We start from the raw sequence: 26,366 nt of genomic DNA on the forward strand, positions 1-26,366 counted from the left end.
GCGTGGTGTTGGGGGGGTTAGGGCCAGAGAGGTGCGCCTGTGTGTTTTCCGTAACAAAACTTAGTGACAGCGTGCACACACTGAAGAAGCAACCAGGTAAACAATGGTATGGATCTCATTTATTTAAAACAGTATTTCTCACCTTTCTCAAATTGAAGACTGCGAAAAATAAAAGCAGCGCTTTATTGAGCCTCCTTCAGCTAGGAGCAGAGCCGCCCGTGTCCTCACTCCGACCCTGTGCCCCTCGCCCGCCCCGTCCACCCGCCTCACTTTACAAAACAGTCCTGAAGCTTCATCAAATAAAGCTATTGTACACGACATTTACATTAGAAAAAGATAGCTGGGTGTGGGAAAGCCAGGTGTGGTGTTCCCTTTAAGTGAAGTTGGCTCCACAGTTGGGGCATCTTCGCTTCCTCAAGGCGAAACAGCAGATGAACCCAAAGGGGAACAAGACGATGGCCAAGAAGATGCCCAGGAAGGTGAAGGAGTCCTCCAGAACCCCGACCCTGCAGAGACAGAGCGGGCGCGCAGGTCAGGGCCCTCGCGGGCCTGAGGCCACCCCGAGGCGCCCCCACCCTCTGCAGCGACCAAGCCTGGGGATGCCGCTCACGGAGGGGACGCCAGGGGCAGCTGCAGAGGAAACGCGCCGCCACAGCGCTCGGGAACAGGCGGCGAAGGCTGGTTCCTATAGACACGTCGCCAAGAACACGAGACCCAAGTCACTTTACAGTATTTTTTCCCACTGTTGGGAAGTTTTGACTTATTTTTCCATTCCCTAGAGGAAAACTCCAAGAATAGTGACAGTTTGGAATCTGTGGGGTTTTTACTGGTGGGAGGAGGGGGCAGCAGGTTTCAGTGAAAGGCTGAGATCACCCAGATTCACACCATGTCACTTACCTTGGGAGGTTTGATCTCAAAGCTCCTCTTTGGAAAAAGTCACATTAACCCTCCACATGCCCAGTCTAAGACCCCTGGGATCGCGAGGGGCCAGCCCCCAACCACATCGCCAAGAGATCACCACCCAGGGTCGGGGTCCTTCTCCAAGACCCCCGAGGCGGGTGGAGGAGCTGCCACACGCCCTCACGGCTGAAGTGAGACCCCCGACGCCAGCCCCCAGCCCCAGAACCGCTTCCCTCCCACCCCGGAGCTGCGGGAGAACCGGGACCCACCCCACCCCACGCCCTCCCCATCTTCCTGAAGCCCCAGAGCCCGCAAACGCCGGAAGGAACCACCTCAAGGAAACACACACTCCAGCAGCCCTGCGACACTGCAGAAAGTCAAATGGGGGTTCTCGGTGAACCCCTGAGGTTCTCTGCCCTCCCCTGGAGGCCCTAGCTGAGTTCAGGCAAGGTCCCAGAAGTCGGCAGCAAAGCCGCCCACGAGCCAGGCCCGCCCCAAGGGGCAGCGCGAGGCTGTCACCACACCTCTGAGCCCCAGCCCGCCCAGACCGCAGCTGCCCGGCTCCAGGCCCGCAGCCCAGGAGGCAGGAGCCCCCGCTGAGGAAGCATGAGGGCTGCGGTTGGTGGGGGTGGGGTGCTGCCACAGCCAGGGCCACTTGGCATGGGGCAGGCCGGCGGGCGGGGGCGCCCCTGAGGCCACGAGCGTGGCTGGGGGGCACCTACCCCGCCTTCTCTACCTGGGGCCAAACCCCCAGGGCACAGCCCTCGGTCAGAACATGGGGAAGCAGGGGACAAGGGCCCAGGCCTCCCGGCTGGGTCAGCCACACCAGTTGAGACCTTTCAGGAGAGGCCTGCCCCCCGGGTCACCCACAGACGCTCCCCGAGCCCCACCCAGGCTGGACGCCCCGTCATCTCACTGAAGGCCCAGACTGCTAAGAGGCACAGCCGAGAACCCCATGCGTCCCCCAGGGGGCTCCAGGATTCGCCGGGAGGGCGCGCTGAGGGGGCTGGAGGAGCCTCGCGGCATCCACCTCCCCTGGCGCAGGGGCAGGGCTGGCCCACAGCCTGGTGCTGCATCCACACGAACAGCCCCCTGGCACGTCTCCTGGCCTCTGGGGTCAAACAGCAGCAGCCCACCCCAATAACTGCCCACCCAGACCCAGACCCAGTCCACACCACACAGGGGCGGGCTCGTGGGGTCCTCGGCGGCCTGAGGGAGGGCACAGACATCGCGCCCCAGCCCACGATGCCCGACAGCCCACCCCACGCGCCTCAGCCCGCTGACCGCGGCTTTTTCTGTGCAGATCCTTCCCTCTCTCCAGCCGGAGCAGAGCGGCAGCCCTTCCCACGCCCTTGGTGGGAGTCCAGGTTTGATGGCATGAGCCGCCTCACCCCCCGCAGAGGGCGGCCAGGCCACCCCGGGTCTCGGGAGGAGTTGGGCCGCTCCCCTCGGGCAGGGAGTGAGGCTCTGCTCACACCCAGACCTGACCCTGCCCCACAGCCCCAGGGACCAGGGGCCTCCGAGCCTCACCCAGGGGCGCCCTGAGACCACACCTCTGAACTACAGCCTCAAACACCAAAGGCTCTGAAAGCGGGACTTTTTAACAAAGTTGGTAACAAACTCAACCGGCAGCCACTGTAACCTCAACTACCATGCGGCCGTTTACAGTCCTAACGTGTCCACTCCACAGGAACGCGTGCATCCTGCTGCAAAAACGTTCGCTTCTGACGATGCATGCTGCCTGCCTGTGCCACAAAAGCAGGGTGGCTGTGATTTATTGTTTTTAAAAACCCAGAATCTTTTAAACTGAAAAACTCAGGCTGGTCTCTAGGCCGATCCTGACGCGGCAAGAAGCCCAGGGTACAAACCACCCAGTCCCCGTGGGCCCCCCGCCCATCCTGCCAGCCCCTCCTGAGCAACCTGGCCGCTCCTCCTCCAAGCCCCTCTGGAGCCCCGGTCAGCTCAGCTCTTTACCAACTGGCTCTGAGTCCCAACTGAGCAAAGCCCCGTCCAGGTTCCTCTGCAACGGGGGTGAGGAAGATACAGAAGATGGAGAAATCAGGGAGCTAACTCTAAACACACGCATCTCGCTGCCTCTGACCTCACGGAGAAGCTGGGCGCTCGGCCGGATGGGGCCCCCTCCCCAGGAAGCTGGACCAGAACCTGGTGGGGCTGCGAGCAGCCCAGACCCAGCCAGGGCCCCCACCCTCTGCGCCCCCCACCCTTTGCGCCCCAGCAGCAGGAGCAGCACAAGCAGCACCAGACCAGCTTCCTGGGCAGGGGCCGGAGGACTCCGCCTCTTCCAGGAGCCATGAGCCCAGAGCCAGGTGGGGACACAGCAGGGCGCCCCAAAGCACTGGCAGCCCCCTTCAGAGATCAGGTCACGTCTCATCCCCTCAGGACACACATGCCCCACCCGGGGTCCCAGGGCCCCACTCCAAGCAGGCCTCCCCCGACGACGGGTCTCAGGGCCTCCGGAGGGGGACGGGGGACCCATGAGGCCCGAGGCCCGCAGGGGATCAGGGGACACCAGGCTCAGTCCAGGATGGATGCCCCAGGATGGGGCTGCATGCCCCAGTAGCTCTGCACACCCTGCCCACTGCGGTCAGGGCTGGGCTCAGACCGGGGATGCCCCCTGAGCAGGGGAGGCTGGGGCACCGGCCTCCTCGCTGCCCTGGCCTGCGGGCAGCATCTGACCCCCGCACACCTGTCTCGGCTTCCAAGACCCTGGCCACCCCGGAGCCCCCCGCATCCCTCTGGTCACCCCAGGACCAACACCCGGAGGCGCCCAGCAGGACCCTGGGCCTGGACACACCTCCAGCCTCCACACCAGGCCAGGGCCCTCTGCACAGGTCCGCCCCACACAGCCCCGCCTCCCTATCCCGCTTGCTGGGATAGGCCCCGCAACGGGGCAGGACCGCCTAGGACAGGGCCGAGGCCTGGGCCAGGCAGTGCCCGGCCCACAGCAGCCAGGGGTGGAGCGCGCGCACCCATCTGCTGCTGCTAAAAAGGGAAGACGGGGTCAGGCTACCCACGGGGGCTCTGATGGTGGCAGAGGGCCCAGTGGCACGGGCCTTGCTCGGGGAATCACGGACGTGTGACTCCTGCAGATGCCTGCCAGGCTCCCAGGGCAGACGGGCCAGGCAGGCAGACGGGCCGGCTGGTAAGGAAGGAAGCTCAGTCACAGGACAAGCTGTCTTGTCTCCCAACCCGCCACCGCCGCCAGACAGGCCAGCCAGTCCCCAGGGGACCCTTCCCAGCCTCCTGGAGGTACCCACTCCCCAGACAGCTGAGAGGCTCCTTGGACACACCTGGCCCCCGCCCACGGAGAAGCCCAGCTGCTGCCCTCTGTCCTCCAGTGACATCAGGGCCACAGAGAACTAACCTCAGAGGCAGCGAGGGGGTAAGGCCCGACCGGGGCCCTGAAACTTGTCCTCAGCACACGTGCTCCCCTCTCGCTGCGCCCACCGCCCAGAGGCCGGGAGGACTGTGACCCCAACCCAAGGAAGGAAGCCTGTTCCGGATACAGGGCCCCCCACCGCCCCCAGCCTTCGCCAGCGCCGAGCCCACACCCCTTCCCAGAAGAGCAGAGGGACAGGGCTGAGGGCGGGAGCCAGGCTCCCACCCTAGGGGAATCGCTCCGTCCTGAGGAGCTCGGGGATCTCAGCCCCCAGGACCCACTGCTGGTCTCCTCTCCTCCATCCAGGGCCAGCCAGACGGCAGAGCATCCACCAGCGTCCCCCTGCCCAGATGGGGCACTGGGCCCGCCGGCACAGCCAGGACAGGAACCCGGCTCGGCTGGACCCCACACAGGGTACTGAAACCCCAGCTGCAGGGCTCCGCTCCGGGGGCCTTCCTCAGACTACTCGGCTGCCAGCCTGACACCCTCCTTTGCCTAGGAGATGGCTCAAGACCACTCATGCCCAAAACAAGCCCCTGGAGTCGCCCAGCTGAGCCGCGCCCACAGACCTAGGCGCCCAGGACCCATCTGGAAGCCAAGCGTGGCGGTTCCCTCTCCCCACCCCGCTGTGCCACTTCCCCCGATGGCCCTCTCGGCCAGGACCAACCTTGACCCTTGCCCTGCCCCACGGCATGTGACCAGCCTCCCGGGCCACACCTCCCCGCTCCAAGCCCATCCACGTGCCTCCAACCCATCGGCTCTGCCGCCCACAGGTGCCCGGGGCAGGGAGCGGCTCTGGAGGCGGCCAGCTGTCTCCTTTCCCCCTTCACGTTCTCCAAAGGCCAGCCTGTCGCCAGCTGTGTCAGAAGACACACCTCTTTCAGGTCTGCCATTTGGGGTCCCCAGGCCACCGCAATGCAGAGGGCTCTCCCCTGCCCACCGCCCCCTCAGCAAGCACGTGGCTGGCTCTGGGGGGGTCCAGTTCTGCCCCCATCTGTAGGCGTCCTTCTTCCTCGGCCCTCCAGTCCTCCCCACACGGCTGATGCCCAAGACTCAAACTATTAACTTCCCTTGGACGCTGCTCAGGGCCTGCCCGATACACTTTTGAAACTAAGGAAACCAGAGTTTCTCAATTCCATCTCACCAACTCCAACTTCCGCACCCCTACCCCCACAGGCTGCCCCCTAGCAGACAGAAAAGCCGATTCTGGCCAAGTCTGCCCGACTTTCTGAACTGTCCATGCACTGGAATCCACCAAAGGGCAGGGAATTTGAACCCTCAGGACAAGCATCTACTAGCTACATCTCAGGCCCTATAAAAACAGAAGATTCTGGCGGCTGGACTTTGAGAACATGAAATACCGCTCCCACCCAAACAAAGAACCTCCGCGTCCCTGTCCTCGCGCAGCTGCGGGCCGGATGTGGACGTAGCAGCCCTTGCCCGTCACCCCCAGCCCTCCAGGACACTGGTCACCTGAGTCTAGGCCCTCCTACCCATCTCTCCAAACAGGACCCTTCCCGGGGAAAAGGGAACCTCTGGCCACCTTCCAGAAGCAACTGCAGAGCCAACGTGCAAGTCCCAGAACCAGCGACAGCAGGCTGTCAGTCCAACTGCTGACGTTTCTGCATCCCATCCCCACGGGGCTCAATGGCCCCAAAAGCACAGCAACGGGGGGAGAGGGACAGACACCCAGCCCCCTCTGCCACATGAACCCTGTATGGACCCAAGGACCACCGGCGTGCTCTCTCCCACGGCGCAGGTCAGCAGCTTGGCCGGAGACTGACCATGTCTCCCCAGATCCTGCCTTTATGAGGCTCTGAGCGTATCCTTAGTGGCTTCTGGAGCCCCCAGGCCTGGGACATACCTGCAGACTGGGCAGCCTCCGACCACGACGATGGAATTGGCAGGGTACCGGGTGACATTCCGACTGTGGATGTTGTAGACCCTGGGGTGGTGGGTGGGTATCCCTGTGGGCAGAAAGACACATGAGAAGACGGCAGGGAGGAAAGAGGGTCTGAGGTCCACTTCTCCTGCCCTCCCCCTCCCCACCAAATGCATCCTTTTCAAAATCAGGACGACAGCTGCGTCCACTAAGTACCCACTATGAGCTTTAATAAGCGTTAACTTGTGGACAGCGTCTCCTTAATAAAGTTAAACCTGCAGAGAGATGGATGTGCTTCCTAGGAAGGGTGAACCTGGCGCGAACGACCCCGCAGGTGGGCTCAGGGCACTCGCGCGGTGCCCAGATTCGGGGGCCCGACCTCCGGTTCCCGGGGCGACGCCGTCCCCGACCCCCTGCGCGCGCCGGACTCCGGGGTCTCCCCTCGACCGCGCCCCCCGCCGCCGCCACGTCCGGAGAAAAGTTGGTTTCGGGGTTAAAGGTCGCGGCGGAACTCCGCCCGAAGTTCGCTCCCGGGCCCCCGGCCCGCGCCCGGCGCACCTGTGACGAGGTAGGGGTAGGGCGGCGGCGGGGTGGCGGCGATGGCGCCGTAGCCGTGCGGGGCGCACGCGAACTCGCCCTGGCCGGCCTCCAGGTTGTAGGCGGGCGGCCGCTCCTGCAGCAGGGGCTTGTGGTCCATGGCGGGCGGCGCCCCCCGCGCCCGGCTCGGCTCCCGCTCCCGCTCGGACTCGCCCCCGGCTGCGGCTCACTCGGACGTGCGGAAGCCCGGCGGCAGGACCCGCGGCTCGCGGGCGGCGGCGGCAGCGGCGGGGCTGGGCCCCTGGAGGCGGGCGCCGCGGGCTTCCCCCCGCGCCTCCCCCGCCGGTCACAAGACCCGGGTCACGTGGCGCGGCTCCCGCGGGGGCGGGGGGAGGTGCGGGGGGCGGGGCCGGCGGCGCTTAAAGGGGCCGCGCCCTCCCTCTACCGCCCCGCGGGCCGCTAGTCTACAGAGACCCCGCGCGCCTCCTCGCCGGGCGTCCCGCGGGGGCCGAGGGGGGCGGGGAGGAGACGCAGGGGACGGGGCCGGCCGCGCTTAAAGGGGCCGCCTTGTCGACGAAGACCCCGCGCGCCTCCCCACTAGGCGCCCCCACTCCACGTCCGCGGCCTCGGGCCTCACACCCCGAGGAGACCCCCCGACACACGCACACGCACGACTCCCAGAGGCGCCGCGCCAGCGCCGTGACCTTATAAGGCCTGTCGGCCGCGCCCTCCCAGCGCCAGATCCTGATCTCGGAGGACGGAGACCCCAGGCCCGCCAGGCGTCCGGGGGCCCGAAACCACCCGTCCGGGAGGAGGGGCGGGGACGGCCCGGAGGACGGGCCCGGAGACTCGGGTCCCCGGGCCGCCCCCTGGTCGTCGCCGTCAGGGGTGGAGGGCCGGGGACTCAGCCTCTGAAGCAACCCGGATCGGGGTCGGGCAGCGCTCAGGGTCAGTGGAAGCTGCGGCGAGCCGGGCCTGCTCGCGCCCAGCGCCTCGGTTTTCTTTTGACAAGGCCGGTCACGTATGGGGTTGCGGCCTCTGATCACAGATACTGCCCTGTTGGGGACGGCGGACGCTGTCCCCTGCTCTTCCTGGGTTCACAGTCTTCCCAGCAACCCGGGTAGTAGTGACCCCCGGTCCACAGTCCGGAGACAGCTCAGAGGAGAGGAGGGACCTAAACGGGACCGCCAAGGCCGCTCGGCCCACGCCCTCACGGAAGCACTGGGCCTGCCTCACACCAGCGCGTAATAGTTTGGTACTAAACTTGAACCTGACAGACGTGCGCGCTGTGGCCACACCGTGGCTCCCCCTGCACCCATTCCCCGCTTTCTGCAGCATTTGGGGTTTCCCAGCCTTTCTCACTTGACCGGCACCTTGATCTAGCTCAGGGAAAACTCTCAGACCCCACCTCATTTTTAACTTTTCATAAGACAGCATAGTGATTCTTTATCAGGAGTGTAGCTCCTGGGACCCCATCCACACCTGTCTTATCCCAGTACTGCTCAACTGCGGTCCTCCCAACAAGCCTGTGGAGAGGGACAAGGGGGCCAGATGGGGGCCTGGCTGGCATGGGGTGGGGGTGCCCAGTCCAGACTGGAGGCTGGACTTGAGTGGCCAGTCCCACTTGAGTGGGACTTCGGCCAGCCGAGGCCTAGGGAGGCCATGCCTTCCCAGGAGTTGGAGCTGTAACCAGACAGGGTGACAGCAGTGAAACCAACAGCCCCTGCCACACCCCAGGGAACACTGAGGGTCAACCCCAAGCCTCACCAAGGAGAGAGAAAAAGTGGGCTCCAGGCGGGCCCCCTAATACTGGTCAGCTGTGGACACAAGGTGGGGGGCATCCTTCTCCCACCCCCGCCCCCCCCCCCCCCCCCATCAAGCCTTTCCTATCAGACTCCAGCTAAGTTGGCAGATGTCCCTTCAATTTCAGGGTTAATTTTCCTTTCCTCCAATGTCTCTGTTTACAGATCAAACTCCACAGAACCATAGCCTTTGGCTCCCTTCTCTTCCTGTAACAGATTTCTACCCCCAGCGGTGCCTCGGCTGGAGCTTGGAAACCCATATCTGTGAATGAGAGAACATGGGGTTTCCCACCAAGCAGGCCCCTCCCCATCACTCGTGGCTGAGCCAGGGGTGACCTGCTCTCCCAGCTCCGCCTCCCACACCCCAGCACAGATGGCAAGGGAGAAAGATAACTGGTCAGGGATGCAGAAGAGAAACAGCCAGACAGTAAGCTCACAAAGGCAGCGCAGCGAGGCTTGAGCGGTCATTTAGAGGTGCCCAGGGGCCCTGGCTGCCTCACCTGCAAGAAAGGGCTGGGGACGAGCATGCCTGGAAGAGTGAACTGGGATCCAGAGAGCAGCAGCCACTATCTGCTGAGACACCAAGTCGCCTGACATGGCCAGAGCCCCGGGGGAGGCCCAACTGCTGGAAGCCAAAAAGGGGCAGCAGGAGCATCAGGTTTACTGTTAGGAGAAGGACTGGCTTCGGTGGTGGGGTGAAAGGAGGCTGGGGAGTCAGTGAGGAAGCGACAGCTGGGGAGACGGGAGGAGAGTCAGGTGTGAGGGAGGTGGACAGCCTGTTAAGACCTGGCAGCTTCCAGAGTGGATACGGGAGACTCCGGATGCTCAGGTTTCTGGCTCAGGTGGTTCCAGGGCCTGGATGTGGATTGAGAGGAGCCAGCAGAGAAGACTCTGCACTCCCAATGCAGGAGGCCCGGGTTTGATCCCGCGTCAGGAAACTAGATCCCACATGCTGCAACTAAGACCTGGCACAGCCAGATAAATATATATTTTAAAGGTATCCAAAAAAAAAAAAAGGGGAGCCCCGAGGGTGCACAGGTAAGGAGGCGAAGGAGCCCAGCAACAGTTGAAACTCACATACCATGAAGACACGCTGACCAAAGGAAGGCATGCCCATCTGAGAAGCTCTGCTCTTCAAGTAAAGACCTGAGACCATCTCAGTGGCCACCCACCCCCAAATATTCTGGAGCAGACACTCTGCCCCAGGGGGCAACAACACTAGTGACCCCCTACCTCACGGAGCTGATGCTCTAATGGGGGGGGGGGGGGTTGGGTGAGCAGAATGAACAGGGCGGGGCGTGTTACACTGGTATTCAAAGCGAGCCAGGCTGCAAGGTGCACAGGTCTGGAAGGAGGTGGGAGAGTCCACCCACAAGGAGCCCAGAAGGACCAGCTCTTGTGTGTTGCTAGCTTGCGGGTGTTTGAATGGAAGGGGAAGTAACAGCAGGTTCGTAAGTTGCTGGGAACAATCAGATGCTGAGGGGGAGTGGGAGGAAGGGCTGGTGGGGGGAGGAGAAAGGGGATGAGGTCCCTGGCGGGATCCTGGACACATGGGTGCCTGTGCAGGTGGGCGGAGGGGACGCTTTCTTCCGATGGCCTCTGTGTGAAGCAGGAACCCGCTTCTGGGAGCAACCTCACCTCCAAGCCACCTCTTACCTCAGCTCATCCTGGGGCCATCCCGAGAAGTAGGCACCGGCGTCCCCCAACCACTTAACAAGGAAGCCCGGGCAGAGAGGTGGCGGGGCCTTTCCCCAGTCCCCGAGCCACAGAAGGCGGGTCTCTGGACCCCAGATGCAGACTCGTGACCCTAAGGAACCGCACCTCCATGCCAGATGCGCCAGAGAAGCCAGCCACAGGGCGCTCCTTTTAACAGAAACACACCTCCTCAGGCTCCCCTGGCGGCACAGAGGTAAAGAATCTGCGTGCCAGTGCAGGAGATGCAGGTTCGATCCCTGTTCCAGGAAGATCCCGTGTGCCACAACTAGTGAGCTTGTGCTGTGGAGCCCAGAATCCGTGACTGCGGAAGCCTGCAGGCCCCAGAGCCCGCGCTTCCGCAGCAGCAGAACCACGGCCGTGAGCAGCCCGTGTGCTGCCAGGGCGCCACAGCTAGAGAGAAGCCCGCGCCGCAGGGAAGACCCAGCAAGGTCAAACAGTTTTAAAAATAGGAAAAAAAAAAAAACCTCCCTTCTGGGCATATTTTTCAGATCGCTGAAATTCTGCTCCTAATCCACTTTTATATCATGAGTAAATTAACCCCAAAAAATATATATTTTAGCATTCCCAGTTCCACAGAAGTGAGAATATGGTTTTAACTGGTGTGTGTGCATGTTTTTGCTGGGAGCCCTCGGCAGGGGATGTGGTCGGGCAGCGGACGCGCTGTCCCCTGGCTGGAGGTGGGGGGGGTTTTCGGGGGGCGGGCAGGGAAGCTGACACTGCCCTCCCTGCAGACCTTGAGAGTCACCAAGAACTGTCCTCAGCTGTAGTCAGAGGAAACCAAAAGCAGGTTGGTGCCCTTTCTGGCAGGCTTTGAGAAGTGCTAACAACCCGTCACATGGGCTGCTCACACATTCAAGAAGCTACAATCTCACATGGTTGGGATTGTGGCAAAAAAAAAAAAGGAGGAAGCAAATATCATTTCAAAATCCAAGACTGTAACTGATTACAGACTGCCTGGCTCAGAGAAAGCCCTTACCAAATATTTGCTAAATGTTTCTCTTAGATAAACACTGAGTTTTCAGTTTGATGGTAAGCCTGTGGCAAGCCTTACAGTTCTACTAGACAAATCTTTCTAAATATTTTATAAATTAAGCACAGATGTTTTTATACCACACAGGCAATAATTTTATGCAAGTCACGTGGTGAGTCTTACTGAAAGCATAGGCAGACCTCCAGTGCACTTTGCAGATACTGCTTTTTTTTTTTTAATTAAAGAAAGTGAAGCCCATGGCAAGTCTGTCAGAGCCAGCACATGCTCACTTCCTGTCTGTTTTACATTTTGCTAACTGTCCCATATTTCAAGTTGGTTCATTATTAACATTTGTGACGGTGATCTGTGATCAATGATCTTTGATGTCACAGCTGTGATCACTAAAGGCTTAGATGATGGTTAGTATTTTTTATCAATAAAGTATCTAAATTAAGGTATGGGGATGGGGAGGGAGGTTCAAAAGGGAGGGGACATATGTACACTTATGGCTGATTCATGTTGAGGTTTGACAGAAAACAACAAAATTCTGTCAAGCAATTATCCTTCAATAAAAAAATTAATAAATTAAGGTATGTAAGTTTTTTAGACATAGTGCTATTAACAGACTACAGGGTGTTGTAAGCATAACTTTTATATGCACTGGGGAAACAAAAAGAATTGTGACTCACTTTTTTGTGGTGAACCAAACCCCAAAATACCTCTGGGGTCTGCCTGCATGGATTACTCTATTTAAGTCCATACTGGACTGCCCTGGTGGTTCAGTGGTTAAGAATCCACCTGCCAATGCGGGAAACATGGGTTCGATCCCTAGTCCAGGAATGAAGATCCCATGTGCCATGGGGCAACTGAGCCTCCGAACCACAACTACTGAGCCTGCGAGCAGCACAGGCTGCATTCTCCACGAAGTCACCGCAGTGAGAAGCCCGCTCGCAGCAACGAAGACCCGCTGCAGCCACAAATAGGACCCAAAACACCTTCACACCCTTCGTTCGCTCAGAGGTGCTCCTCGCTGCATAATCCTGCCTGGTAGAACACACTCACTCGTGCAGTGGAACACAGAAATCATCTCTTGAAGTCAGAATTTCCTAGTAATTCTCACAGGAACAGAGTCGATAGTAGATGGCAAGTTCTGGCTAAGTTACCACGCAGCTGTACTCAAAACCTCTGAATAGCCCTGCGGCATCAAAAGATGTCACCGACGTGTCTAGACCAGGCGTGGGCTAAAACACGAAGTCCGCACGTTGGTGGCGACCACACGCGAGGTGAATCGAGTGCACTTCATCACTGCCACGTTCAGAGGAACAGAGCAGGGTGCTTCTCCGGGACTTGCTGACGGGAGGCAGGAAGAGCCCAGGGAAACCTCAGCTCATGTGGATGCTGTGGGAGGGAGCGTGCTCTGGTCCCCACTCTGCCTGTCTCACACGCTCCCCGTGTGACTTGACAAGTCATTTCGCTCTGGAAGCCCGGCTTCCTTACACAGAGACACTCAACATCCCTCAGGACTATAACAGTGTCCCCTCTCCTGGGGGCAGGTTCACCTCATCACCTTCCACGACAGGATCGCCATTTCAAGGGTGAAGTCCACGTGTGTCCCACTCTGAGTGTGCGTGGACACTGCAGGGACCCCCACTTCGTATCGGGGCTGTGACACTTGGGTACCACCCTAACCGAGGGGAGAGAGTTCATCTCCCCACTGAGTCAGGTCCACTGAGCCCCTCGTGTCTTCTTTCTGCATCTCCAGTGCCTGGAACCTGCTGGATGTTCCATGAACGTCTTAACGGAGCTCAAGGTCGCCTGCCCAGGTGAGGGTTCACACCTCAGTCCCTCTGCTCCAGACTGAGCTCTGGCCCAGAGACCATGAGGTGTACCCCTCAGGCTGGATCATTCCCGAAGGCCATTCCCGGTTTTACAAAATCAAAGGACCCAGGGACTTCCCTGGTGGTCCAATGGTTAAGACTTGAGCTTCTAACGCAAGGGATGCAGGTTTGATCCCTGGCCCAGAGCTAAGATACCACATGCCTCATGGCTAAAAAAAACAAAACATAAAAACAGAAGTGGTATTGCAACAGACTCAATAAAGATGTAAAAATGGTCCGCATTGAAAAAGTCTTAAAAAGCCAGTGTCCAGACAGTAGGGAGACGCTTGTTAAGACGATGCCTGCTCTTTGGGACTCGCTCTGTCTTCTGTGATGACAGAGCATCTTTTTCAGGGGAGAATTTCCAGCCTCTGCCAGACGTCAGTGAAAGGTACTCAGACTGACAGGATTTCTCTCTGAAATCCGCCACCGCGTGGACTTGGGACCCTTTACCAGAGCAGTGGGTTTGGTGACACCTGGGCCTCTCTCTGGTTGGGGGCAAGCGAAGGACCACTCGCACGCCGAGAGGAGAGGGCACGGCCTGGGGTCAGGAGGGGGCGTCTGTGGCCACCCCCCGGCGCCTGATCACCCAGGGTCCTGCAGGGCCTGGGAGGGCCTCGATCCCCGCTCTCTCGATCATTACTCTGTCAGCGAGCCCTTCAACTTGGTTTTCCTGCAAGCGCAGAGAGAAGCAGAAGAAACCACGCGGCCCTGGCTTTGTAAAACGGCGGGTCTGGAGGCCTAAGAGGGGGCAGGGGTCCTCAGGAAGGAGAGGGGACCCTCTCCCCCACCCCCTCCATCCCCTCCCCAGCCAAGCCCACCCTCCCCGCTCCTACCTGCCGCCTGCACGGTGGACATGGCTGGCTTCAGCGAGAGGCCCCTGGGCGGGAGGAGGGGGCCCACGGACGGGGCCGGGAAGAGCGCCCTTAGGCTCCAGAAGACAGCAGGAGGCAGGGGGCGACATGAATGAGGGACGCAGAAGGCCCCGGGGGCCGGGCCATCGCGGGCAGAAGGCCTGGAGGAGTGGGGCAGGGCTGGCCCCTGGGGGCACAGAATGCGGCCTCACAATCCAAGATTCTCAGGTTCTGAGCCTGCAGTCGCCACCGCGGGGAAGAAGTCACAGTCCGGATTCCACCTCTGGCAGCTGGGACGCTTGGAGAGGAGCCCATTTCATACCACTGTTCAGGGGATCCTTGATAAAAACCACGACTTACGAGTGGTATTCTTGCCTGGAGAGCTCCATGGACAGAGGAGCCTGGCAGGCTACGGTCCACGGGGTCGCAAAGAGTCAGACACAACTAAGCGACTAACACAAAAACAACGAGTGGGGGGCTTCCCCGGGGGCTATGCCTGCCAACACAGGAGACGTGGGTTCCACCCCCGAGTCGGGAAGATCCCCCGGGGAAGGAACCAGCAACCTGCTCCAGTACTCTTGCCTGGCAAATCCCATGGACTGAGGAGCCTGGCGGGCTACGGTCCACGGGGTCGCAGAGGAGTCTCGGCGACTAAGCAGCGGCAGGAGCCCAAGCCGAAGGGCCTGGAGAGCCGGCCAGGGGAGGACCAACCGCGGCAGGCACCGCGACAAAGGCCCGCCAGGCGCCCGCCTATGTCCTCGAGGGCGGCGGGGACCCGCGGGGGAGGCCTGTCAGCAAGCAGAGCGCTGAGGCTCCAGGAGGCAGGCCCCTCGAATGGGCCGGCCACTCCTGCTTTGCTTCCAAGGACAAGTTCCCTCTTCGGTGTCCACGGAGACCCAAGGAGAGGACATGGGGTTCTGCAGCTCCACCAGGAGCAGGGCGCTGGGGCTTGTGCGTGGAGCCGGCGAGAGGAGCCCTGAGACGTGTCCCGTGATCACGACTGTCAGTACTTTCAGCTGCTGCAGTGAAAAGTGCTCACAGGTGTGGCCCCGTGTGGAGGGTTCCCAGGATCCCCACGGGCCGCCCGGCCGGAGGAACCCACTTCCAAGGCTGGGCTTTCCCTGCAATTCACACAATTACAATCAGCTGAGCTGGACGCCGAGGCATAGGTCTTTGGTGCCTCCCACTAGGTAACCCTCACCTCTCATTTAGGAGAGGCACCCTTCCCTATAACAGGCCTCCTTCCGTCTTCCTACCTGGAGGAACCCGGGCCTGTAGACTGCTGCAGGGTAATGGTGTGGTCTCTCTTTTAAAGGGGACACAGCCTCCTCTTCCACCTCAGGGCTGCGGGTCCTGGCCCACTAAGGAGGAGCCCACTTCTGACTCAGTTTCCTCACCTGTAAAACGAGGTCAGTCAGTCACTTCAGTCACTCAGTCATGTCTGACTCTCTGTGACCCCACGGACTGCAGCACACCAGGCTTCCCTGTCCATCACCAACTCCCAGAGCTTGCTCAAACTCATGTCCATCGAGTCCGTGATGCCATCCAACCATCTCATCCTCTGTCGTCCCCTTCTCCTCCCACCTTCAATCTTCCCCAGCATCAGGGTCTTTTCCAGTGAGTCAGTTCTTTGCATCAGGTGGCCAAAGCATTGGAGCCTCAGCTTCAGCATCAGTCCTTCCAGTGAATGTTCAAGACTGATCTCCTTTAGTATGGACTGGTCGGATCTCCCTGCAGGCCAAGGGATTCTCAAGTAAGATGAAGTACTTCATCGGATCTCTGTGAGAGGAGACAACACGCGCCCACCTGCGTGAGCAACCGCCAGCGGAGTGTGGGGCGGCCTCGGAGCCCGGGGACGGCCCGGGGACCCTGCGCAGGAGTGCTGACTGCAGGCGAGACCCGACCTGCCCTCCCTGCCCCCAACCCAGACGTTGTGGCGAGTGGTCTAAGGTGGGAATTGCCATCACTCTTGTTACACATATATGCGAGGCTTCCGAGGTGGCTCGGTGGTAAAGAATCTGCCTGCAGTGCAGGAGGCTCTGGAGATGTGTGTTTGATCCCTGGGTCGGGAAGATCCCCTGGAGAAGGAAACGGCCAACCACCCTAGTATTCTCGCCTGGAGAATCCTGTGGACAGAGGAGTCTGGTGGGCTGCAGACCATGGAGTTGGATAAGACCTAGAGACTTAACAAAAACACGCATACGTGTAATTGACAAGGGTTGACTCTTTCCCCACATGGGCTCACCTTTCTGTTTTGTTGTGCAATTTGCTTTTTCTCCTTGGAGATCTTTGCTTCTCCTTCGAGATCCCATGATCTCTGTCCTCTATCTGACCAGTATATCTGTCCCTGCTCGTTGAAAGGCCAGGTCCCCCCTCAGATCAGATTGCAGTTCCCTTTCCCTTGCTGATGATTTCCCAGGAGTGTCCATGCACCATGGACTCTGTTTAACTCAGTTCATGTTCAGTGAACCAGATTTTACAAATCTCTCTTTGGCACATCTAAATAACAATTACAAGCACATTAAAGTAGTTCTCTTATACAGTGTAACCTCCAGTTTTAAGTTTGGCATGGTTAGATTCTTTTGAATATTGCGAACACCTCAGACAATGAATAAAGCATATATCAATGCAATGATTACCAAGCCAACCTCTTACCCCAAGTAGCAACATCATGAATTAAACTAACATTTTCATTATTCCCTCTTTTTTTCAAATATATTTTTCAGGTTACAGTTATATTTATTTTGATACTTTTCCAGGAGTGAAGGCCCCAGAGAAGAACACCATCTCTCATCAGCTGGGTTAAGGCATTTTGGTTATAGATGGAGGAATTCCTGGATGGGGCCAGATCTAGACTGCTCTTCCTAAGGCCATCAGATTAAAGTTGCTGTTTGTAAGTAAACGTCATTTGCTGCATCAATCAGAATTGAAAGCTCAAACCCTTCACATAGGTTTCAGTTCTTTGCCAGCTTGTATCTCCTCTAAAACGATGCCATCTATAAAGTCTTGCTTGATGGTATTTTGTAACTTCTTATGGAAAAAGTCAAGCGAAATTCTTGGGCCAATACATAATCCATCTCTAGGTGTTTTTTTTTGTTTGTTTGTTTTTTAAACTTATTTGGCTGTATCAGGTCTTAGTTGCCAAGTTGCCCCATGGCATTTGGGATCTTAATTCCCCGACCAGGGATTGAACCTGCGTCCCCTGCATTGCAAGGTAGATTCTTAACCACTGGACCACCAGTGAAGTGCCCCATCTCTGGGCTTTTATGTTTGACTAACGCGGTCCTGTCATTATGAATTAGTGACTTGACCTGTTAGTGTTATTGAAGAGTTATGTTTGTTCTATTTGTATTGTATGAAAATTAACAAGGCCGCCTAAAGAAATGAAGGGTTGAGTCCTCCTGGGCACCTGGGGAGACGGCTGCATGACCCGGGAGCACCCTGCTGAGCCCACCCCTTCCCTGGCTGCTCTGCGTGAGTGCTAGGGCAGACCCCTCAAGACACTTCCTGCTTTCTAGGGGGCCAGTGGCAAGTATGCAGCGTCACTTAATAATGGGAGGAGGAACAACACACCTATATGTTAGCAGCTGCCCACTGGATTAGTTTTCTGAGCTACACCACAGAAAACCACAGACTTAGCAGCTGAACACAGCGCCCATCAATGATCTCACAGTTTCTCTGGGTCAGGAGTCTGGGCTTGGCTTCACTGGTCATCTGGTCAGGGGGCTCACAAGTTTGTAATCGACTGGGCTGCAATCTTACCTGGAGGTCTGAGTGAGAAGGATCTGCTGTCGGTCCATGCAAACTGCCGGCAGGATTCACTTCTTGGAAGCCGCTGACTGAGGGTGCCGGCTTCGTGACTGCTGGACGCCCTTGGATCTAGAGGCTGGCGCGCTCCCCCGGGGGCTGCTCACAGCCTGGCTGCTTGCTTCTGCAAGGCCATCAGGAGAGAGAGTTTCTCGCCTCAAAGAGTGAAGTCCCTCTACAAAGGGCTTTTACATAAATGAGCCAAGATCACCCAAGATAATCTTCATTCTGAATCAGACTCAGACTGATTTGGTATTATAATTACACCTGCAAAATCCCTTTCTCTGCATTATTCTGCCAGCTAAAAGGTTGTTACATGTCAGCCCCCATTCCAGGGAAGGAGTTTTATGGGGGGAGAGGCAGAGACCTCAGGGGCCACCCTGAGTAGACAATGAAATCAGTGAAACCTAAACAGTCTATTACTCCCCCAGTTGCCCAGGTGGCACTAGCGGTAAAGAACCTGCCTGCCAACGCAGGGGACATGAGAGACCTGGGTTCGATCCCTGAGTGGGGAAGATCCGCTGGAGGAGGGCATGGCAACTCACTCCAGTATAACGTTCTTGCCTGAAGAATCCCCATGGCCAGAGGAGACTGGTGGGCTACAGTCCACAGGGTCGCAAAGAGTCTGACATGACTGAAGCGACTTAGCATGCACACACATTCCTCCTCCACTTCTGTGCAACCACCACCCTTGTGCACCCTTCATAGTCCCGGGTCCCTGCAGAGCATCAGGATGAGCTCCCGGGTTCGCCGTGGCCCCAGAGGCCACCTCCCTCTGGGCCTCCTGCCCCTGGGCTCCAGTCAGCTGGCCAAAGTCCCTGCTTCCGGGCCTTTGCACTTGACGTTCCCTTTGTCCACTTCCCTCCCCCGCGTCCTCACACCTTCACTGTATTCTGGCCTCTGCTAAACTGCTGCCCCATCAGAGAAATCCTAATGCCCCGAAAGCCTCGCCACACGCCTCCTGATCAGACGGCCACAGGGGCTCTCAGGGGCCCTTGCAAGGCTCCTGCCTGTTTCTGAACCTGGTTTGGCAGCCCTGTGTTGATTCCACAAGCTAAACAAAACCCATCACCAGGGATTCCCTTTCATGGTTTGGTTTGCGACCCAAGAATCCTGAGTGGCCATGTGAACATGGGCAAAATACTCTCCTTCCAGGAACCCAAGGATGCTGTAGGTGGGGCTCTGGGGCTGTGTGAACACGGAGGACACTCCTCTTTCCCCAAGAGAAGCTGGGATTCACTTGGGCTCAGTTTTTTGAGGATGACAATGAAATACATGTCTATAATATTTATTAACTTGGTTTCATGTACTTATTTTCAAGCCACATTTGGGATAAATTATTATCTTGAAAAAAACGTTTTTCGCTCTTACTTTTCTGGAAATGACTTTTAACTCAAGCTTCTCATCATCTTCATCATCGGTGTCACTATCATCCCAGAATTCTCTCTCTGCCTCAGATTCCCAGCTCACCTGGTCTTGTCTTTCTTCTGGACAGTTCCAGCTATGGCCTTTTTAAAACTCTTGCGTGGGGGACGTCCCTTGTGGTCCACCTCCCCAAAGCATGGGACACGGGTTTGATTCCACAAGCTGAGAGTTGAGGCCAAAAGAAAAAAAAATCCTGTGATGCTGTCATTGGTAAGTCATCCCACTCATGCAAAACTAGGACAGTCACTTTTACTATATGTCCTTTTCAAAAAACAAAAAGAAAAAAACCTTTTAAAATCGTAAAATATAAAACACAGAGAAAAATATAGAAGATTAAATGTGAATTATTTTAAAGCAAAACATGTAATCACCACATGGGTCAAGAACTAGAATGTTGGCAACAATCCCAAAGCTTCACTATGTCCCTTTGGTGCTACCAAAGGCATCTACATCCTGGTTGCTATGGTAACATTATGGTACTCACTGTCTTTATACTTTGACCATTAAACGTACATCCTTCAATGTTATAATTAAGTTCTTGCCTATTTTTGAATTTCACCTATAAAAGGATCATATAAGGCTCTTTGAGGGTTTGGCTTTTTTACTTGGCACATGTTCAAGATTCATCCATGTTGTTGCATTGTTGTCCTTCATTCTGTTTTTCTTGTTACCAATAGTATCACATATAAATAAATACACCACATTTACGTATCCATTCTACTGGTGATGGACACTCAGATCATGACAGACAAGGCTGCTGAGAACGCTCTTGCACCCGCTCCTGCTGTGTGTACGGATCTAAGGCAATGCTGTCCCCAGGCCAGTCCTAGCTTCGGCATCAGAGATAAGTGATGATGTCAGACCAATTTCCCCAGGGACAGCATCAACCTACAAGTCCATGTGGCCTTCCTGGGGGGTGTCCATTGTGGCTTTTATCTGCATGTCTCTGCTTGCTGAAGTTGAGCACTTCTCCCTACATTTACTGACCATCTGTAGTCCCCCCCGCCTTTTTTTTCTTAAAATTTGATTCGAGTCCTTTGCTTTTTTCTAAGTGTTTGTGTTGTTCATACTGATTGACAGGCGTTCTTTCAATAATCTAGATCCTGGCCCTTTGTTGGCAACAGGTGTTGCAAATATCTTCTCCTGCTCGGTGGTTTGCCATTTGGGGGTTTGTCTGTTTGTTAATATTTCATTTATTTAAAAATTTTGAAACTTTGTATTTTATATTGGAGGATAGCTGATGAACAGTGTTGTGATATTTTCAAGTGAGCAGCAAAGGGACTCAGCCATACATGTATCCATTCTCCCCAAACTCCCCTCCCCTCCAGGCTGCTAATAATGTTGAGCAGAGTTCTCTGTGCTATCCACTAGGACCCTGTTGGTTATCCGTTTTAAATACAGCAGTGTGTACATGTGGATCTCAAGGTGGCTTGCCTTTTCACCCTCTTAATGACCAAGAGAAGTTTTTGATTTTGAAGTAGTTCAAGGGGGAGGGACAACCTGGGAGATTGGGACTGACGTATACACGATGTGTAAAACAGAGGGCTAGTGAGAACCTACTGTACCGCACGAGGACTCCTACTCAATGCTCTCCAGCGTCCCACGTGCGGGAAGAACCTAAAAAGGAGCGGGCATGTGTACGCACAGTGGATCCGCTCTGTTGTACAGCAGAAACACAACCTTGTAAATAAACTCTACTCCAACTAAACGTTCATCAAAAAATAAAGTAATTGAAGAGGATAAATGCTTTCTTTTTTAAAAATTATTTTTTATTTTTTTAAAATTTTAATTGGAGGCTAATTACTTTACAATATTGTGGTGGGTTTTGCTATACATTCACATGAATCAGCCATGTGACTCATGGTGTACGAGTTCCCCATCCTGAACCCCCCTCCCCCCTCCCTCCCCATCCCATCTCTCAGGGTCATCCCAGTGCACCAGCCCTGAGCACCCTGTCTCCTGCATCGAACCCGGACTGGCAATCTATTTCACATATAACATACAGGTTTCAATGCTATTCTCTCAAATCATCCCACCCTCAGCTTCTCCCACAGAGTCCAAAAGTCTGTTCTTTACATCTGTGTCTCTCGCTGTCTCGCATATAGGGTCATCGTTACCATCTTTCTAAATTCCACATATATGCATTAATATACTGTATTGGTGTTTTTCTTTCTGACTTACTTCACTCTGTATAATAGGCTCCAGTTTCATCCACCTCATTAGAACTGATTCAAATGCATTCTTTTTAATAGCTGAGTAATATTCCATTGTGTATATGTACCACAGCTTTCTTATCCATTTGTCTGTCAATGGACATCTAGGTTGCATCCATAATAAATGCTTTCGAAGACTCTTGTACAGAAGACGCTCGAGAGTCCCTTGCATAGCCAGGAGATCAAACCAGTCAATCCTAAAGGAAATCAACCCTGAATATTCATTGGAAGAACTGATGGTTGAGGCTAAAGCGCCAATATTTTGGCCACCTGACGTGAAAAGCTGACTCAGTGGAAAAGACCCTGATACTGGGAAAGACGGAGGGCAGGAGGAGAAGGGGGTGACAGAGGATGAGATGGTTAAATGGCATCACCGACTCAATGGATATGAATTTGAGCAAACTCCAGGAGACACTGAAGGACAGGAGAGTCTGGCGTGCTGCAGACCACGGGATCACAGAGTTGGACACAACTTAGCGACTAAATAACAAAATAATTGAGTGTATTAATTTTTTCCTTTAAGGTTGGTGCTTTTTGCATCTCTTTTGTTGAAATCCTCCCTTATCTCAAGATTGTTAGGATGTCCTCTTACACTATCTTCATGATGCTTTGTTTGGTCTCGTACACCTAGCCCTGTGATTAGCGTGGCCTTACGTCTCGGTGTGTGCCTCTCGTCTTAGCATCTCTTTCAGTGAGCATCGCTTTTACTCTCAAAAGTACCTGTAGAATTTCCTTAAGCTTTTCTTCCAGGGCAGATGATACCTGTGGTGCTGGCTGTGGGCAGGGTTCCACTTCTATGCTGGAGAGGTTGCTGATGGGGTCTGGGATGGGAAACACCACTCTGGAGTAGCTTAGTAAAAAACCTCGTCTGTAAATGGCTGTAAATGTCTTGACAATGAAGCACATTTTAAGTACAATTGGTGTGCTGGAAAAATTATATTCCTGGAGTCAAATATGCAGAACATTCCTTTTTTATGCAGGTCTAACACAGATCACCATCTGCTTTTGAATATTTTGTGAGACTTTGGTGCCATTTGATTTCTCTGGTAGCTCAGAGGGTAAGGAGTCTGCCTGCAATGTGGGAGACTCAGGTTCGATCCCTGGGTTGGGAAGATCCCCTGAAGAAGGAAATGGCAACCCACTCCAGTACTCTTGCCTGGAAAATCCTGTGGACAGAGGAGCCTGGTAGGCTGCAGTCCATGGGGTCGCTAACAGCTGGACACGACCGAAGCGACTTAGCATACACCCAACTCAAATAAACCCCTACAGGTCACAGCCTTTCCTGCCTTCTCACGTATTTCTCTCTCCCTGATTGGCCCTTTCATCCACATGAAGAGATCTCTTGACCAAACTGAACCCGCAATAGGGCCTGACATACGGTGAGCACTCCTAAAGTGTTTGTCAAGTGAACGTTTGACTCGGCCGTGTTTACATGACATTGCATAACTGGGTGGGGGTCAGGCAGCCGACAGTGGCTGTCACTGGCTCCAGGTTTAGCTCGCTGTTTGCCTGTCAGAGGTTGCGCAGGTTTTCTCTTGGATATAAAACATCCCCTCTTCACGTGAAGGCACGGTTGCCTGCCCTTGGATAGGTGAATCTGGGCATGCACGTGAAGTCTGAGCTGCACTTTTCTACACAGTGTTTCTTCAAGTTTTCCTCCGCCAGAGATGGGGGAAATACCACATTTTTAGCTGCTTCATCTCTTAAGTATCAAGTGAAAAACGAAAGTGTTGAAATTTATTTCATCAGCAGAGTGTGAAGAAAGGAGCTATATGGCGTGGCCACCCCGGGGGCCAGGCAGCCTCAGTGGTGAGAAGGGGTCGTCAAGCCGAGGAGCAAGGCTACCCAGGGTCCCGCCCCAGGAGCACCAGCTTCACGGCCAACATCTGACTGACTGGCTTTACAGAGCAAGGAGCGGCTGTAAGCAGAAATAAAACGAAAAGACTGTGTACCACTTGTGGGAAAGCCTTTACTCCCAGTGAAAAAAGATTTCCATAGAGAAAGGAGACATCAGCGTCTAACAAAGAGATGTGTCCTTGCGGAGTCTAAGAACAACCTGAGCACCTCAGCTTAGCTCACGGCAGACAGCCTACTGAGCCATGAGAGGGCGAAGGCAGCCCCGCACATTGCTGATGGGGGTGCTGAAATGCAGCGATGGGGTGAGATGTGTGGGAGTCAGTTCTGCTAATCTCTGCCCTTTTTGTTCAGGCCTTTCCAACATTTCTCAATGTATGAATTTACCCCTTATCTGGGGGACTGAGGGAGGGATATTCATCCCTTTAATAAAAATCAAGTACCTGTTGTGTGCTGAGCAATCATAAAGCCCTGGAAATTCCAATATGAGTAAGAGAGGCACTCCCTCGGAGATCTCATAGTGTGGTCACGGAGACAGATAGGAAGACAAACTATTGTAATATGACACATGAGGGGCTAGAATGGAGAATGTGCAAAGTATTAGGGTGTAGACTCAGGTCTACTTTCCATTGGTAAGATCTGACCTTTGATCTGAGACTTAAGGTGGGATGAGAATGGACAGTGGAAGGAGGAAGGTGGGGAGGACGTGTGGCACAGTGGGGTCTGCGTGGAGGAAGTCTAGGGTCTGATGGAGCCGGGGAGGGCCCACATATGGAACTCTGCCAAGGCTCAAGCTTAAAGGTTCAGGGGAGCTGAGGCTACCACGGAAGGGGAAGCCAGGTGGGGGAAGCCATCGGAAGAACCTCAGCTCCGCTGGAGACATCCAGTCAGCCCATCCTAGCATCAGTCCAGCCATGCCTCTCTGCCCCAAACAGCAGAATATACACAGTACTGTCCATCATCCTGAAAGGAGCCCTCTACCAATCATCTGGAAGGGTGCTGGATCCAGGGTTGTTTAGTCTAAAGTGTTTCTGGAACTCTCACAAAGCAGAGATGCAAATGGCCAAGTTCACCAGCCCAATTACGCAGAGATGATACTAACACTAGCAATACATGAGTCCTCACTGGGGCCAGGCACTGCTGTAAGCAATCTACACGCACTTCCTCACTTCATCCTCTGCACCCCCAAAGGTGCAGATGGTGATGTTATTCCCACTTTGTAGATAAGGACACAGGAGCTGAGTGATTCACACAGCAAGCGATGCACCTGGAATCTGAACCCCGGGGAGAGAAGTGGCAAAGTCAGGATGGAGAAGAAACAGGAAATGAAAGTTGAGATTTTAAAAAGCAGAAACAAGAATGAGGATGATCAGTTGTGGTGAGGACAGAAAAATGCAGACCTCCTGACAATAACTGAAAGGTCTGCTCTGCAAAGGCTGGAAGGACTGGGGAGTGGGGCGGGGTGGGGGAGAAATGTGGGTCCCCAGAAGATCCACTTGTCAGACCCTGAATCCAGGAAAACTGGCATGGAACTCTGTCACAGCACATAGCACTGCAAGGACCTTGGAGAGCTCCTGAGTCAATGGCCTGTTCTAGAGCAGAACCCAAGGCCAGAGAGAGGAAACGGCTACAAAGTGTCACATGCAGAACAGGATCTACTTCTTTCTACTTTGAGACTAATGTTTCTGCAGACCAGTGGCCATTCATGCTCCTGCTAACAGTACTCCAATTCTCCTCTGAGGAACCACCCTCTCTGTCTGGCTGGGCCTTTATGCTACGGGTCTCAGCTCAGGCTGCTACAAGAAAAATACCACAGTCAGTCAGTCGGTCACTGGGTGGTTAAACAACAAATATTTCTCACAATTCTGGAGGCTGAGAGTCCAAGATCAAGGCACTAGTAGATACTGTGTCAGGGGACAGCCTGCTTCCTGGCTTGAGGACAGCCACCCTCTGCTATAGCATTACAAGAGGCAGGGCTGTGAGGTCGTCTAGTCTCAAGAGGGCTCCACCTTCATGACTCAATCCTCTCAAAGGCCCTGTCTCTAAATGTTGTACCTTCGGGGATTACAGTTTCAATTATGAATCCTGGGAGGACACAAACATATCATCCCAAACAACCCACTTCTCAGTCAGTCCACACATGCCATTCCCTCATCACACACAAGACTCCGCAGGGCCATCCAGGGTGAACCAGAGGCTTCAGCTTTTTCTCCCTCTGGAGCCAATCCATGGGGGGCTTCCCCTGTGGGTACCCAGAAAGAAGCAAGAACCAGAGAGGAAGGGAGAGAAGCAAGGTCCAACTGCTACTGCTTTAGCCTCTGTGTCTGGCTGTGCCTGGCCTTTCCTCAATCGCATCTCCTTTTTTGGTTCCCTTTTTCTTTCTCCAGCCCAACTTTGGGGAAAGCATCATCTCCTACCTCTCTGGGTTGTTGGAGAGATGAACTGAGAAGGTCCACGTACAGCACTTAGACCAGAGCTTGGCACCCATGGAGCACTCACATGTTGGCATTACTACGTAAAGCTTCCTTGAAGTAGGTCTTCGAGGGTAGTTAAACACCGCCAACACAGAACCTGAACAAAACGGTGACTTGTTATTGCTACCACACCATGATGTACTCACAAAATCACCTGTTCCTGGGATTTCTCCCAAGAAGGTTAAAGCTTTATGTGTAGGCAAGGCGACGTTTCGATCAGGTGGAAACCACCTGGACACCTGTTTCGACGGCTGAGCCCAAGCGCCCACAAGCCGGCTCGCGCCATCACCCCCAGGCCCGCTCCTCCGGTCCCTGCAGGGCTGTGCACCCAGGCGCCTCCCGACCCCACCCGGCTCCTAGCCTGCGGCCCTGAGAACACACCGCCTGCTCCAGTGGGTAGCCCCTGGGGGCGGCGGGCGGCCTCAGGAGGCGACCGACCAGGTCCCGGGGGACTGTGGGCCGTGTGCGGCCGCTTCGGCCCCAGGAGCGCGGGAAGCGCGCGGAACTACCGCGGCACTACCGAGGCTTCGCAGCACTTCAGCCAGACCCCGGAAGTGGGCGGGCAGGCGACCCCGCCGAGGCCCGAGGCCGGCTGAGGACGCAGTAGGCCGCAGCCAATAGCGCGCCTGCGGTCTTTTGCGTCACTGCAAGGCTG

At 55.7% G+C, this 26,366-nt stretch overlaps 1 protein-coding gene and 1 long non-coding RNA gene across 2 annotated transcripts; both read right to left on the reverse strand.

The window, feature by feature from the left end:
• Nucleotides 1-102: 102 nt before the first annotated feature.
• BRI3 (brain protein I3) lies at nucleotides 103-7,077 on the reverse strand. Its single transcript, XM_020900585.2, has 3 exons — nucleotides 6,741-7,077; nucleotides 6,165-6,267; nucleotides 103-506 (listed from the first exon to the last, which is right to left on the reverse strand). The coding sequence occupies exons 1-3, from the start codon at nucleotides 6,877-6,879 to the stop codon at nucleotides 374-376; spliced, it is 375 nt and encodes a 124-aa protein (XP_020756244.1). The 5' UTR covers nucleotides 6,880-7,077; the 3' UTR covers nucleotides 103-373.
• Nucleotides 7,078-15,105: 8,028 nt separating this feature from the next.
• LOC139032736 (uncharacterized) lies at nucleotides 15,106-26,277 on the reverse strand. The gene is made up of 5 exons (XR_011485326.1): nucleotides 26,093-26,277; nucleotides 25,655-25,808; nucleotides 19,216-19,332; nucleotides 17,701-17,869; nucleotides 15,106-16,121 (listed from the first exon to the last, which is right to left on the reverse strand). It is a non-coding gene; the product is annotated as an uncharacterized lncRNA (long non-coding RNA).
• Nucleotides 26,278-26,366: the final 89 nt, after the last annotated feature.

Source organism: Odocoileus virginianus, chromosome 33 (assembly GCF_023699985.2).
Source record: "Odocoileus virginianus isolate 20LAN1187 ecotype Illinois chromosome 33, Ovbor_1.2, whole genome shotgun sequence".
NCBI lineage: Eukaryota > Metazoa > Chordata > Mammalia > Artiodactyla > Cervidae > Odocoileus > Odocoileus virginianus.

Bases quoted from the DNA above. Each gene is read 5' to 3' on its own strand.
- BRI3 (XM_020900585.2), bottom strand. From the start codon at position 6,879: ATGGACCACAAGCCCCTGCTGCAGGAGCGGCCGCCCGCCTACAACCTG. The intron at 6,268-6,740 runs GTGCGCCGGGCG...TTCTGCCCACAG, and splicing joins CTACCCCTACCTCGTCACAG to GGATACCCACCCACCACCCC. The intron at 507-6,164 runs GTATGTCCCAGG...CTGTCTCTGCAG, and splicing joins GGAGGCTGCCCAGTCTGCAG to GGTCGGGGTTCTGGAGGACT.